Raw genomic sequence first — 15156 nt, forward strand, 5'->3', positions numbered from 1 at the left:
CAAAATTTCGTAAACATTGTAGGTTACGGTGGTCTGTCCTCACCTCAAATGGTTCCTTGGAACCCATCAGAAACTGTCTCCACTCAAGGCAGGCTGTTTTCAGAGCCAATAATTCCCTTTCCAGTACAGAATAGTGTTGTTCAGCTGTGGAAAGGATATGAGACAAGTAGAAAACAGGATGTTCAAGACCATCATCCTCTTGTCGTTGGAGTAAGACAGCTCCGATGGCTCTCTCAGAAGCATCAGTAACGACTATAAATTGTTTGGTGGTATCTGGATGTCTCAAGATGGGGGCTTGGGTGAAGACCCTCTTTAATTCTTGAAAGGCTGCTTCAGCCGCCTCAGTCCAGACAAACCCTTTCTTTAAATTTTCCTTTTTTTAAGGTGTGAGTTATGTGGCTAGTCAGTCTGGCAAAGTCTAGAATGAATTGTCGATAGAAGTTTGCTAACCCTAGGAAACATTGTGTTTCTTTTATGGAAGAAGGAGAAGGCCACTCTAGGATAGCTTGTACCTTTTCTTGATCCATAGCTATGCCAGTGGGACTTAAATGATAGCCCAGATATTTGACTTCCGTCATGTCGAACTCACATTTTTCTGGTTTGCAAAATAGTTGATGAGCACGAAGTCTTTGAAGAACTTGTTTCACATGGGAAGAATGGAGTTCAGGATTTCTAGAATAAATAAGAATATCATCTAGGTAGATCACGACTGTCTGATTCAGAAGGTCTGAAAACACTGAGTCCATAAATCTCTGGAAGATTGCGGGGGCGTTAGTGAGGCCAAACGGCATAACCCTATATTCAAAATGGCCAAATGGAGTCCTGAAAGCTGTCTTCCATTCGTCGCCTTCTTTTATGCGTAAAAGGTGGTAAGCTCCTCGTAAATCTAATTTAGTAAAACGTTGAGCCCCTCTGATAGCTTCTAGTATGTCCCTGATGAGAGGCAAAGGATAACGATCTTGAATTGTTATTTTATTCAGACCTCGAAAATCCAGGCAAGGACGAAGATCCTTTTTTCTTCTTGGGCACAAAAAAGAGAGGAGCCCCAGCCGGAGACGACGATGGAACAATAAGACCACTCTGTATATTTTCGTCCAGATACTCTTTTAGAACTTCTCTTTCGGGTTCCGTGAGAGAGTACATCCTCCCAAAAGGAACAATTGTGCCGGGTTCCAATGGAATAGCACAATCATATTCTCGATGTGGAGGTAGCACAGGTTTCGACGGTTTTTGGAAAACATCCTGAAACTCCAAATAGTGGTCTGGGACCCCTTGGACCGTATTGATGGACATACCAGTGGCACCTTCAGTATCTAAGGATCTTTTCGGAGACCAATACTTGTCGGAAGTAAAACAGTTCTCATGACAAAATTGCGAAGACAAAGAAACTGTCCGGGTTACCCAATTTATATACGGGTTATGTCTGATGAACCACGGAATTGCAAGAATGATGGTATGGTTGGGGGACGTGATAAGATCGAAGGAAATGTGTTCTTGATGGTTTCCCACCTGTAGACTTAACATCAGGGTAGTGGTGTCTACAGGACCCGAGGATATCAAGGATCCGTCCACGGTGTGTACCTGTTCGGGTACTTCTTTTGCTTGTGTAGGAACTTGGTGAGCAGCAGCCCACGTCTTGTCCATGTATATACCACTAGCACCACAATCTAGTAATGCCATAGTCTTTTCTTGACGACCGTCAGGAAGTTGTAACAGGACAGGAAAAATGAACAAGGCGGTTGTATTGTCATTAAAGGAGCTGATGGAAGGTATAGCTGTAGATCCCGTCCCCTCCCTTCTTACAGAGGACGGGAGGTGGCGTTTCCCGAAGGCCTGGGCGGACGTACAGGACAGGTACGAAGCATGTGACCAGCAGAACCACAGTACAGGCACAACCCTCTCTTGCGTCTGTCTTCTCGTTCACTAGCAGAGAGCGGACCTCGGGTAGTATCCACCTGCATGGGTTCCCCTTCGATGTCTCTAGCAGGAGTGCGAGGTTCCTCGGAACGCTGTAGGCAAGCTCGTGAGCTACTTGGCTGGGAAAACCCTCTACTCCTTTTCTTTTCCGATCTCCGTTCCTGAAGACGATATTCGATGGACAGTGCTTGATCCATCAGGCCACGAAGCTCTTCTGCTCTGGTAGAATGTACTAGTTCATCCTTTATTTCTTCTTTGAGTCCTCTACGAAATAAAGTTACCAGAGTACGTTCCACCCAAGTGGTCTCTGCCGCCAGCTGACGAAAACGGGTTATATATTGCAGGACGTCTTGCGAGCCTTGTTGGATGTCACATAGGGCTTCTTCAGCAGAGGCTTCCAATCCAGGACGGCTAAACATCTGTTTGAAGCGACTCACAAAGGTGGAATAGTCCGACAATACCGGGTCGTTGGAGGACACCATCGGGGTTGCCCAGGCCAAGGCTGGACCGGATAAGGCACTGATAAGATAACCCACCTTGGTCCTGTCGTGGGAGAATTGGGTAGGTCGGAAGGCGAAGTACACTGTTAATGCATCCAGGAACTCGCGAAGCTTGGTTGGTTCACCAGAGAAACAAGGGGTGGAAGCGGAGATAGTTGGAACATCACTGGTGCGGAGAGCCAAAGCCTGTCGTAATGCAGCATTTTCATTGCGTAGTTGTTGCAATTCCTGAGCTTGTTGCTGAATCGTGGTCAAAAGAGATTGTTCCGGATCTGCAGCAGCCGCCACTGAGTCATCCATGGTGTTTGAGGACGTCGGAATGGTTGGGCGCTGCAATCTGTCACGACTCACCTGCTGCTTGCGCCTGGAATTTGCAGATCTGGTGGCGTGGATCTTCAATGTTCGACTTTGGCCCAAAAAGGGGCGACTCTTTCTGGTAGCCACGGTGCTGTAGGCAATGGAGACGCCAAGAACAGACCGTGCCCTTCAGAAAATAGCGCCAGAGGGAAAAAAACCCTTAGGAAAAGGGGAAAAACCTCCAAACAGGAAGATTCCTGGAAAAAACAAGAACAAACAAACAGGAATCCAAAAGGAGCAAAGGTCAGGAAACACAGAATGCTGAAATCCAGAACCAAAAGGGGAGGAAATCAGGAGTGAAGACACTAACTGAGCAGAAAGTGTTGCAGCGCAAGGAAATGAAGAAAACACAGCCCTTATATACCAAAAGACAGGAAGTGACCCACAGGAAGTAAAAGGACACCATATTAGACAGGGAGAGGTACATAGAACAAAACAGAATAGAAACCATAGAGAATAGGGAACAATGAATGCTGGGAAGAGAAAGGTAACCTGGGAAGGGAAGAAGACATAAAAAAAGTACAACAAAAAGACCCCAGAAAGAAGAAAAGAAAGAGGACAAGAAGGAAGAAAGAAGAACAGGTAAGGGGGGTCAGGAGACCCCAGCAAGGCGGTGGAAAACGATAGAGCGAGGCCCCATGCAATGCCTGGGGCCTCGAAAAGTGCATGAAAGGCTGGGGGCGCGCCGCGTTTTAGAAACGCGCTGTGCGGCCCCAGCCGAACGCCCGACTTGTGGCGAACATTCGGCTCGCGCCGCACCACGCGGCGCGACAGTGAGCCCGCCATCAGTCGTGGGTTGTAGACCCACCTTTGTGGTGCAATAATGTGCCTCAGGGTGGACGTGTGTCATTTTAGCTTGAACATTAATTAAATAGGTCTCCCAACACTCCCCACCGGTCCCCAAGCTCCCCCTCATACTGGAGGGTGTTAGTTTCTGCTCATGTCCATGTCATCAGTGTGGCCAACCAACGCTGAAGATCAGGGGGGCAAGCGCCTTCCACACCATCGCATCTTGCCTTTTAAACAAAACAAAGGTAAGGTCAATTAACTGATGGAAATATCTATCACCCTTCTCTTTCCGGCTCAGTCCCAACAAGCAGGATTCAGGTGTGGGCGCAAGTGTGTGTTCAGCAAGTTCAGCCACTGTGACTATAACTGCTTGCCAGACCAGGTACAGCATTGGGCAATCTCAGCATACCATATGGTAAAACGCAGAGTTCAGCAGTTTACATCAAGGGCACTCAGGGAACAAAGTCAGGAACATGCACTTAACGCAGTGAGGAGAAAGTTAAGTGTGATGTATGTAATTAAATAGTGTGAAACAAAATCTAGGGTTACGAAATATGTCCTTCACCAACTGAAGTGCTCAAGACCAGGCCCTATCAGACACTGGTTGGGGCAGCACTCCGTCTCATCTGGCGCGATTTCCCACTGCGTAATCCGGTGGACTGGAATTGAGTTGCGAGTAGAGGGTGGTGCTAGTGTGACGTGTACTATCATAAGTCTGGAGCACGTGTAACGTGGCAGAAGTGGGAGGTTCCTCTTCCTCAGCGTTCCACGTGGCCCGCAATGCCTGTTGTATGGTATGAAAACTTAAAAACTGACCATGTCCTATACCATAACTGTCCAAGCAGTCTTGAAATTACTTGAGGGCACCCTTGTGTTAGAGCTCCCCCAAATGTTCAACTCCCGCTTCACTCCAAGGACCTGCCTCACATCGTTGTACTGTGTTGAGTTGCGGCAAGTCCCAAATCAGAATAAACTGAGAATATGGGAAGTGAGGTCCTAGGCAATGCACAAATCTATGCCAGGAAGTTGGGGCTACAGTCATCCGGCAAGTTTCCTCTTGGGGGAGGACGTTTGGATCAGCTAACCACACGTAATGCTCACTTTACCTAGGACCTCATGGATGGGTGCCAACTAGGGGCAAGTGGTTATGTGCAGCAAGGCCATTGGCCACTGTAGCTATGCTACCACACAATATAGCTCAAAGTTGGGTGTATCAAGTCCAACGACCCTTGCTCCATATCAGTTCAAGCAGCTGACCATGCAGCTACCAAAAACAAAAAAACTTCTAGGGAGCACTATCAGGAGAGCAGTGAAAAAACAGAGTAGGCAGAGCAGCACCAGCATCTTGAGGATCACGACTCGATCCAGCGGAGACAAGGGCAATAATCGCCAGATGGGATAGGGCTCCTGGAAAGAACCAGCTGCCCTCCTTGATGTCCCTTTCTGAGTATCACAGCACCATTGAAGACGATTCCCCAATGGATTAGCCATATTCAAAGGGGGGGACACAGCACCAGAGGGGGCAAACAGGATTTAGGCCAAATCACCTGGAGCCTCAAGACATCACCAAAATCCTCCAACAAGTGCACAAGGTCTGGTAGGGCAGCCTCTACATCGCAAAGGTAAACCAGGGCATAATCTGCACACAATGACATGATGTACACCCAGTTTGTGAACACAACCAGTGTTGCCCCCGTTGCCAAAAATGGCAAGAATGTGGCTCCATAGCAAGGGCAAAAATCAGCAAGGAGAGTGGGCATCCCTATAGATTTCAGGTGATCAGTGTGCCCAGCTGTTCTGAGGAAACGATCATCCAGGTGTGCACATAGTAAACGAGGAAATAAACAAGAGTATTCCTGTTCTAGCAGGTGTCCAAGACACCATGCATCATGTATGTTGGTGTGTGATCCAGTTGCCAAAGTGTTCTGTGGTGCGAGCACATGTAGCGACACAAAAGGGAGGGGTGGAGCAGTCAAGACCAACATCAGGCACATAGTTAAAATCACTCCCCAAAGCCCCGGGTGTTGTGGGTCCCAAAAAAATGTTAGTCTAAGTGTATCCAGGAATCCCGACTGGGTAGTGTTAGGGGTATAAAGTCCCACCAGTTTAAGGAGGGCACCGTCAAAGTGACCTTCTATATCATAAAGCACTTTTCTGTGTCCACCCAGTGAGCGTCCAGAACAAATGGGGCCCCTGAAGAAATCCACATGAGCACCCCCCAGGCATAAGCTGACAACGATGTGCTGTACGTTTGCCCGCTCCACTTCGTGTAGATTTTTTGCAGCTCCACTAATGTAGGATGAGCTTCTTGGAACATGGCAATGTGCGCAAGACAGCATTTAACATATGCATAAATGCAGTATCTTTTAGGAGTGGGCATACAATGCACATTCCACATGAGAATGTGATATTGTGGGGGTGAGACTACCAGCTGTTGTCCCCATCATGTGAATTGATAGTGGGAGTCGCGCTGAACTGTATGGGGTCCTGCTGTGTCCCCTGCTGACCTGCTCCACCACAGAAGAGGCCACCTTCGCCCATACAGGGTGCCCCCTGAGAGAACATGTGAAATCAAACAGACCCACTAATAGACTCCAACAAAACAACAAACAGAACCTAAACAGAAGCAAGCCTCAATGGGCTCTCCCTGAGATTGACGTGCCTCAGAATGGAGCCTCCAGAGGCCTTCTCCGCTGCCGGCAGGGAGAGAAAGTAGACCACGTTTGGGGACCACTCTCAGCAGTGCAGGCAGACACAGCTCTGCAAGAGCGTCCATGGCTCGTAATGGGTGTCGGAGGTGACTTGCGCAAAAGGTCTTTTCCTGAGGTCCTTTCACTATTAAGCCCTCGCTATTCAAGGGTCCACAACTCAGGACCATGGATTGAACCCAGTTACGGGCAGCAAAAAGACAGTCAAGGTGTTGGGCACCACAACAGCCACCAGCCCAGCAGTTCCACCTATCTCTAGGAATCTATGGGGAGAGCAGGTCACAGCAGATCACATTTGTCCTCCTATTCTGGGCACATTCAGTCCCTTAATGGTCTACTAGACATTGTGTTACAAGCACCCCCTGGAAAGGAGGGGGGTGCTGGAGCAGAAGCATGACCTCACATTTGTGCAGCCCCTCCCCCACTGAAATCACTGAGTTAAGCCTCAGGACCCTGGGGGCATTAACAAATCCCTTAGTGAGCAGAAGGGACCCAAAAGTCACAAAGCCGATTGCTACCAAGAGTTAACGTTTATAATGCAGGACCCAAGTGACTGCCACTCTTAGGGTGCGTCTTACTTGCATATGAGGGGCCCACATCACCATGGGGGCCTCCACCAGGTAGGCGTTGGGCAGTTGGGCACCTGGAGCCCTCAATCACACATAGGAACACAGGTGGAGGGGGAACCACCAGGCAAATACCTGAGCATCTGGCAGAGATGCTGTGGGGGGCACTGCCGACAGCAGGCCTCAAGTCACTGGGCCTAGTCTTATGCGACAGCTCCACAACTGCTCTCCTTGATCCTCTCTCCATGGACATTAATTGTGCAGCTCTGATGTTCACGCGTCTCAGAGGCTGAGCTCCAATTCCATGCCTGGTCATCTTCAAGGGGATCCACAGCCGCCTCTTTGATGGCTCACGCCTGCAGCAGCACGGATGCGCGAGCACCCGAGTGATCAGGCTGTGCCCCAAACAGCAGCAGGTATCACAGTGGCGCACAGAAAAGTGTACAGACATCTTCCATGTGGTAAGGCAATGCCCAGTGATTGCAAAGTATTGCTCTTCTATCTTCAGCGCCTTATCCCAGGACCTTAAACGGCCAATCGAGCCCAGCCCACACTTAGCTCTCCTAGGTCTACTGGAAGATGTGGGAGGTGTCAGGGGTTAATGAGTCCTAAGTAGAATGGGTATCCTAATTGCAAAACAAGAAATGGCACGGAGCTGGAACTCTGTGACCTGCCAAACCTAGGAGCATCACAGGTAGCCATGGACTGCTATGTCAATCTAGAAGAGCCTACATATATATGGCGTGTGGCTGTCACCTTAAACATTCCACTGTCTGTGGCAAGTGGCAGAACTTTTATGGATCTGAATGATTGCAATGTTGATCTGTGATATATGCAACCTTCTTATTCCGTGTTAACTACACTGTATCTTGTTCTTCAAAATCAGTAAAAACGGTTATATAAAAAATAAATGCATTAATTTTACTTTGATCCTTAGATATTCCTTCTGATTTCAGGAGGTATCCTAGATGTTTTATTTGGGGGTCTTCCAAAGTCATATTTCAAGCGTGTAATGAAGTTCGAGCTGTTGAGGAAGAAATAAAACTGTAGACATATGGTGCCCCATGTTCTTCCAAGGTTTTTGCGGGAATAAGAACGTCGTCCAAGTAGATTACGACACAGTGATTCATAATATTCATAAAAATGAAATTCATGAACCTTTGGAAAACTGCAGGGTTGTGGCACAGCCCACAGGACATTGAGCAGTTCTTGAAATGTCCAAAAGGGGTACCGTAAAATGTATTCAACTTGTTCCCCTTTTTTATGCATAGAAGGTGATAGCTTCACACAGACTGACCTTGGTAAATATCACTGCATTCTCCATATTCCCAAGTTATTCATAACCAAGAGACAAAGACAGCAAGTTTTAGTACTTACCTTGTTTAGCCCTCACTAGGAATACAACTTCTAAAGTCCTGAGTCCTCTTTTCTACAAAGAACATCGGGGTTCCAGCTGGGGACATTGAGAGAACAAAGATGAAGAAAAAGCTGTTCCTTTGGGGTTTCCTTCTTTTCAGAAAGAACATTCTCACAAAAGGAATACCGGCTTGATGATTTGGTGGAATAGAGCACTCAAACTGTCAATGAAGAGGTAGAGTAAAAACTACAGGTTTCTTAAAAGCTTTAGCTTGCTCTTGATAATGAATGGGAAGTTATTGCTATCCTTCGATGTGCCAATTAACTGTCAGAAAAACAGTGATCTGGACTACACAGAGGACAAGCAAGTTACAAATGGGCTAGCTGAACTGGAGAGTATATCGGAGAAGCCATGATACACCAAAACTTACAGCACAGCTCAAAGTCGCAATTATATTAAAAGACAAAAAGGTCTCTAGGGGATCCAATCCAGACTAGTAAAGTTTTTTTCATCTCTCTTACAGAACTAGACACAAAGAGCATACCATCAACACTTTTAAAATGTTCTGGTTCCTTTTTTTTCACCTGTAAGTAATACTGTTCTTGCATGCCTCTTCATCATGAATGTATATTACAGAGGCAACACCATATAAGAGAGCTTGATCATGGATCACCAATCTGTCATCAGCTAGTACAGATATTAGCAAAATGAATGAGAAATACGAACCTATATAACTAAGAGCTCAATTGCCCATCTCTTCCTTCTACCAGCAAGTTGATGAGGGGATGAGCTTCTGACATTGACAAAATCTTCTGCTCTCTGCCGCCTCCAGATGACCTCCTCAACCCAGCAATGATGCATCCAACATATTTAATAGCTATGGGTGGGGTAGGGAGAGAAGTCTGCCACTTGTCTGATTGCAGTCACCATTGCAGAGCTTTCTCAGTCTCTATTGACACTTGGATTGAATCTGACATGTTAAACTATGCTGAGCCAACTGAGATTTCAGACCTCACTGTAGAGTCTACATGTTCCTTATGGCATGGTCCAAAAGCAGGATGCAGGAAGCCAAGAGGCCCAAAAGTCTCAAAGTCAGACTCATTGGGACCCAGATCAAGGTTTGCAACATAGGGATCATAGCCTGACTGCCCTGGACTCACTGAGGAGGAGAGAAGTCTCGGACGAACATGGTATCCAGGGTGGCTCAGATGAAAAGGCATGTGTCACTCTGGCACAAAGATGGAAAAGCCCAACAATGTCATAAGGTTTGCCATTGTTTGGAGATGGCTCACCACGGTTTATGGCGAATTTGCCTCCAATAGCCAGTCATACACCCCCACCACCACCACCACCAACTGCTCCCTCGGCCAAGCAAGCCTGAACCTCTCCATGGAGTGAGGACACATGGTCCTCTGGGAGGTGTTGTGGTGTGGATGGCTGGGAGATGTGACAGGAAAGGTAAGGAGTAACCATGTTCGAGCACCAAATGGTCAGATGTTTCCTTCCACCTTCCCAGTGGAAGGAGTATTACAAGTCCTCCCATGGGCTACAGGTGAGCTGCTGAGGGTGAATTAAAGTGGGTTTGAGGCAGCTGTGGGGATAGGAGTAGCACCTTGATCCTGGAGACCTGGATGCTCTCAGTGTGATCCCTTGTCTCTACCTCAAAAGGCAGGAAGCCTGTTGTTGAGGTACATTCTGATGTTGTCTCTGCTGATATCCTCTACTAAGACCAAAAAAAAGGGGTGAAATTGCTGGGACAACTTTCAAATAGGTTGAGTGGGCTGTGGCCTTGCTCAAACTGGGGTGGTAGGAAGTGTGTTTGGTTTGAGTTGACTAGTGGAAGCTTGCACCATCAAGCTCTCCAGAGTTGGGTATGAGGAAATCCAAATTCCTAGGGGTAAATCTTTGCCACCTTGCTACTTGCCTATCGACTGAGGTGCAAGATCCTATTCCTGCCCAGATGCCTCACAGTATATCTGGAGGCTCTCCTTTAAGTGTAGCAGTAGTTCTTCTGCAGTTTGTGCTGGGTTCAGGTCCTCCGTCAACATATTGGTCTTGATCTCTGTGGTGAATAGGGTGAAGTACAGTACCTGTGCCACTTTCCTGATTACATTGGCAAAGGAGGCAGATTCCTCTAATGCTATAGCAGAATTGGGGGAGGAAAGGCCAATATCTGGAGAGATATCCAGACCACTGGCATCTTGTATGTCTTTGAAAGTATTATCCTCACAAGGGGCATCATCATCACCATTATCCTCATCATACCAACAGTATACTTATGGGTCAGAATGGCTTAAGGGTGTAGCTGACTTCGGGAGTGGTAGGTTTATCTCAGAGTCTGACAAAACTATTGGCTCCACTCCCATTGCAGGTGCTAGCATTGAGCTTTGGAGTGACCATGTTGGCTGCAGTGCTAAATGTGATGTCGGACTTCGAAGCAGGGCTGGAGTTGGTGGAGCCGGGCCTGTGGAGGATTCTGGCCTCAGAATGAGGTTGAGTGGTGCAGTTGGCATTGGGAAGGGATCCACAGTCCCACCGGAGGCCACCTTGGATCCTTAGGGACCGTAAGTGCTCCAGAGGTATCTGCCCTTGGCCACCTGAGTTCATGAAGCTGTTGTGGCCTCTGTGATGGGTCGAGGTGAATCAAGAGCAGGGCTGGAATCGATTTTGAAATTAGGAAGCAACCCCACAGCTTGTGGGTACTCAAGGTGTTGTGCGATTGCGCCTGAGGGTATGGTCTTGGTCGCGCCCTGGAACTGCTGCCTGTAAAAGGAACCACTGGATGTAGCAAACTGCAGGGTAACCATGGACACTGCAATCTCGGTGTGCTTCTTATTTTATCTAATATAAAATATTTTAGCTAACACCTCGTACACTTGGGGACCACAGAGATGTTCCACATTGAACAGGAAGTTAAAAAGGTGCTGTTGGACCTTCAGTTAAAACACTGGGATGCAAAGCCAGGCATGGCGGCAGAGCAGGATGCAAATGTGGACACTGGGAGAAGAAGTATCCGCTGCTTTCAACACACAATGGATAATCACACTGGAAATTATCTTACCTTCCATGACTAGCTCTTCCTCTCTCTTATGTAAATCTTAGGAAGGTGCTGTACCAGACTCCATCTCCACTCAGTGGGACCTGTTGAATCTGGGAGGCAACCCCATTTAATTTGTGACTCTCCACTGGGAGACTCTGTCAATCGCAACATGTTTGTCAGGGGTATCGAGACCTTGGGCTGGTAGAGCACCTTTATTCCAACTTCCAAGGGTCAAGGACCCACTTGGGGTGGGGGGGGAGACTCACAGCAGGTGGTGTTCCAGGTGCAGGGTCCAAGGAGGTTGGAGCCTTTTCTGTCCCTGAGGCTCTTATCAGGAGGCTAGCCAACTAGACCTTGGAGTCAATCTGGTGGGCAAGGGTTCAAGGTGCACGGCCAGTCCTCCTTATTCAGGCTGTAGGGCAGTCCTGTCTTCTTCTGAGCCTTCAACAGGTCCAGAAGTGATCTGAAGTATGGGTCTAAGGTTCCTATTTGTATACTTGGTGCCTTATTTGAAGTAGAGGTTTCTAGAAGTTTATCTTTCAAAGGTGCTGCAAAATTCCTGCCTCCCTGTCCTAGCCATAGTTTTTCTACAGGCACAAAAGTCTATTGTGAAGTTCTTTGTTTTGAGGCAGGACTCACTCTATTGACTTGTAAGTGGGTCTGTACCAAGCTCCACCCCTCCCCGACCCCAACCCCAAATCTGGCTGTGATGGCCTATCCAGGGACACCTACTCCCTTCTATGGTGCTGCTATCTGGGAGGAACATACAAAAAGCCTACGGCAAACTACACCTAGACATGGGATCCAAGGACATGCTGCAGGCAACAAACAGTTAGGACAGGGAAATGTCAACTTTCTAAAAGTGGCATTTTCTAAATTGTAAATTCCAACTTTATCATAAAAGTGGGTTTTAAATTACATTTTCTCAAACACCCGAGTAACCTCAGATAGCTTGCTCCCTATCAAACGTTAGCACTTACTAAATGTAATTAGGTAACCCATAATTATCCAATGGGGAGGTATTCCTCCCAGTAGTGAAAAACTAATTTTTAAGTTTTTCATTACCAGGACATGTAAAACTTAAAAGAATATGTCAAACGTTTTTATTACGAAGAGTCCTGACTAATGGGTTCTTTAGGGTCTACCCTATGGTAACGTGTGATAAAAAGTGAGTTAGGCTTGCCAAGGGGTTTAAAGAACTCTGGAGACTCATACAATATGCTAATCAGATGGAAGCCAATTTGACCATGTTTTAGGAAGTGACAACATACACTTTAACACTGGTTAACAGTGCTGGCAAAGTACAAAGAGTCCTAAGGACAACAAAAACGAAGTCAGTGAAATTAAGAGGGTTGAAACCAAAATGTTTAGGGGAAGACCACTTTAAGGCTGACACGTCTAGCAATGTCCAAACCGAAATGTGAAAAATAACTATCCAAGATTAAGGTGGTGCCCATGTGTACTGTGGACTAAGGAGGTGAGGGGGGCGGAGGGGGGAAATCACAAAATGAGCTGTGACTCAATGCTTCTTTGAAGTGTTATACGTACTGCATAATACATCACTAATCTAGACTACGTATTACTTATCACAACATCAAACATACTTCCAAAGTTTGTGTTAATGATTAGTGTAGAAGGCTGTACAAGGCTCCTGGCTGCCAGACACCGGGACTTTCACCACACATTGTGGTCTGGAATGGATACAGAACATAGAGACTCTTGCTTTATTTTTTTATACATTCTGCACTCCAGAATGCATTTATTCTGTGTAGCAATTTAACTTAATCGAACACTCATGTCTCTTTTAATCACAAGGTGTCAAAATGGCTTTGCTAATTAAATGCTCATTACTGTAATTTTGGGGAGCCTGCAGTTCATGGTCAACTCATTCTGTTTTGTTCTTTTGAGGTTGATAAGTAACAGTTCTTCTTTAGAAAAAAACAGGTGTCTTGACAAAATGGAAAGCGAAACCCATAGCCTTGTGGTTTTAAAGTACATTGATAAATATTTGTCTGCATTAAATTTCTAACTTTGTTTAGTGCCCGCTAGCTTAAACAATTCATGTAGTTTGCTATATTTTGCAGAGCATGAGTTGCAGGGTCTACGCATACTGGTCTGGCGCACGGCAAAAGTATGAACTGAAAGTAGCCCATGTCTATCCTCTCAAATTTCAAATTAGTGGAAACTGTCCGATAATAAAGACGTAAGGTTCAAGTACATTTATAATGTCAGCAAGACAGTGGAGTTTGCATTAGGTCCTTGCAGGTATGAAAATGTAACATACTGGTCAAAGATGGTGGGAAGTCAGAATTTTATCACCGAATAAGTAAATGCTGGTTACCAGTCAGGAGATAAAATTGGGCATGTGGTGGCACATAGGCAGATGCTAGAAGAGCAAGGACAGAGATATGGGGGGGGACATACCTGGAGGACACAAGTTAAAGCTAGAGTAAAAAAAAAAAAAAATGGAAGAAAGAAAGAAAGCAACACAAAAACAGTTTTTGGCTATAATTGCCCAAACAATTATAGGATTAGTTCTTAAAACAACATAAAAACATAACCTTTTTTTTTTTTTTTTTATAATGCAGGTGCATCATTTCTGCATTATCTTATTCAGTACCTTGTAGCTATGTGTCCCATGACTTGTCTATCCATATCCAGTTCTGGTGTGGATTCAATAATGGCTTGAACTTCTGATTTTTCATCTTTATCGTCCAGGCCTTATACAAAAACAAATTGAAAACAAATCACTACATCTTTCTAATTGCATTTAGACACACCCAGCAGCTTTCCGAATAATGTAGTATCAACATACAGTGCAGGGAAATTAAGCCAGCAATGGTTAAAAGGTTCCTCACTAGATGCTGTTAAAGAACACCTCAGTCTCCTGTTTAATAACACGGACTTGCAGGATTTCCTGTTAGGCCCCAGAAGACAACGTAAAAAGTGCTTCTTATTAGCACTTTAAAATGAAATTTGGAAACTTTCCCAACAAGAAGCTGCTGCCCAGTTACTCACCGGCGGCTGGTAATTTTAGGGGGGGGGGGGGCGGTAAGCACACTCACACTTATTCATTCACAAACGCATGCACGCACATCCATTCACAACACTCATCAACATTCAAACATACACACATGCAACAAACATTCATTTAAAACACACACACTTACCTTCAGCTTGGACTGCTGGCCTACCTTAGGTCAGCCAATGAGGGACGGCAGCAGTCCCACCTTCGTCACAGAGTGGGATGGGGTCAGTGAGACTTCTGAACCCGCCCCACTCTGTGACAGGTGTCACTGATTGACACTCACCCTGGGAGCTTCAGGGCTTAACCCCTTAGCTGCTGGGCCGTTTCCCCTCCCCCCCCCAGTGCTGAGCCCTTTTTTGGCTATTTGGGGTAGTTCGCGCTTAGGCCTTCATAACTTTTTGTCCACATAAGCTATCCACGCCAAATTAGTGTCCTTTTTTTCCAACATCCTAGGGATTCTAATGGTACCCAGAGTTTGTGGTTTCCCCTGGAGGAGACCAAGAAATTAGCCAAAATACAGTGAAAATTTCGTTATTTCCAAAAACAATGGGAAAAAAGGGTTGCCGAAGAAGGCTTGTGTCTTTTCCCTGAAAATGGCATCAACAAAGGGTTTCTGGTGCTAAAATCACCATCTTCCCACCTTTCAGGAACGGGCAGACTTGAATCAGAAAACCACATTTTTCAACACAAATTTGGCATTTTACTGGGACATACCCTATTTTTACTATTTTTGGTGCTTTCAGCCTCCTTCCAGTTAGTGACAGAAATGGGTGTGGGTTGGCCCACATCTGCAAATTTTTTGCATTTCCAAAATTGCGGTTTCTTAACCAGAAATCGCAATTTTGGAAATGCAAAACCCCAGGGTGCTGGGGGCCTAAGGCCCCCTCTGCTGCA

The 15156-nt window shown here is 46.2% G+C and overlaps 1 protein-coding gene across 2 annotated transcripts in view; it reads right to left on the minus strand.

Moving 5' to 3' along the window:
* The window catches only part of SPAG9 (sperm associated antigen 9), a 1094694-nt gene that overhangs the window by 921363 nt on the left and 158175 nt on the right, over positions 1-15156 (minus strand). For both annotated transcript variants that reach the window (XM_069200034.1, XM_069200033.1), the window contains exon 7: positions 13855-13954. In XM_069200034.1, coding sequence (XP_069056135.1) covers positions 13855-13954 — 100 coding nt within the window. The remainder of the gene's footprint in view (positions 1-13854; positions 13955-15156) is intronic.

This window comes from Pleurodeles waltl, chromosome 7 (assembly GCF_031143425.1).
Source record: "Pleurodeles waltl isolate 20211129_DDA chromosome 7, aPleWal1.hap1.20221129, whole genome shotgun sequence".
NCBI classification, from domain to species: domain Eukaryota; kingdom Metazoa; phylum Chordata; class Amphibia; order Caudata; family Salamandridae; genus Pleurodeles; species Pleurodeles waltl.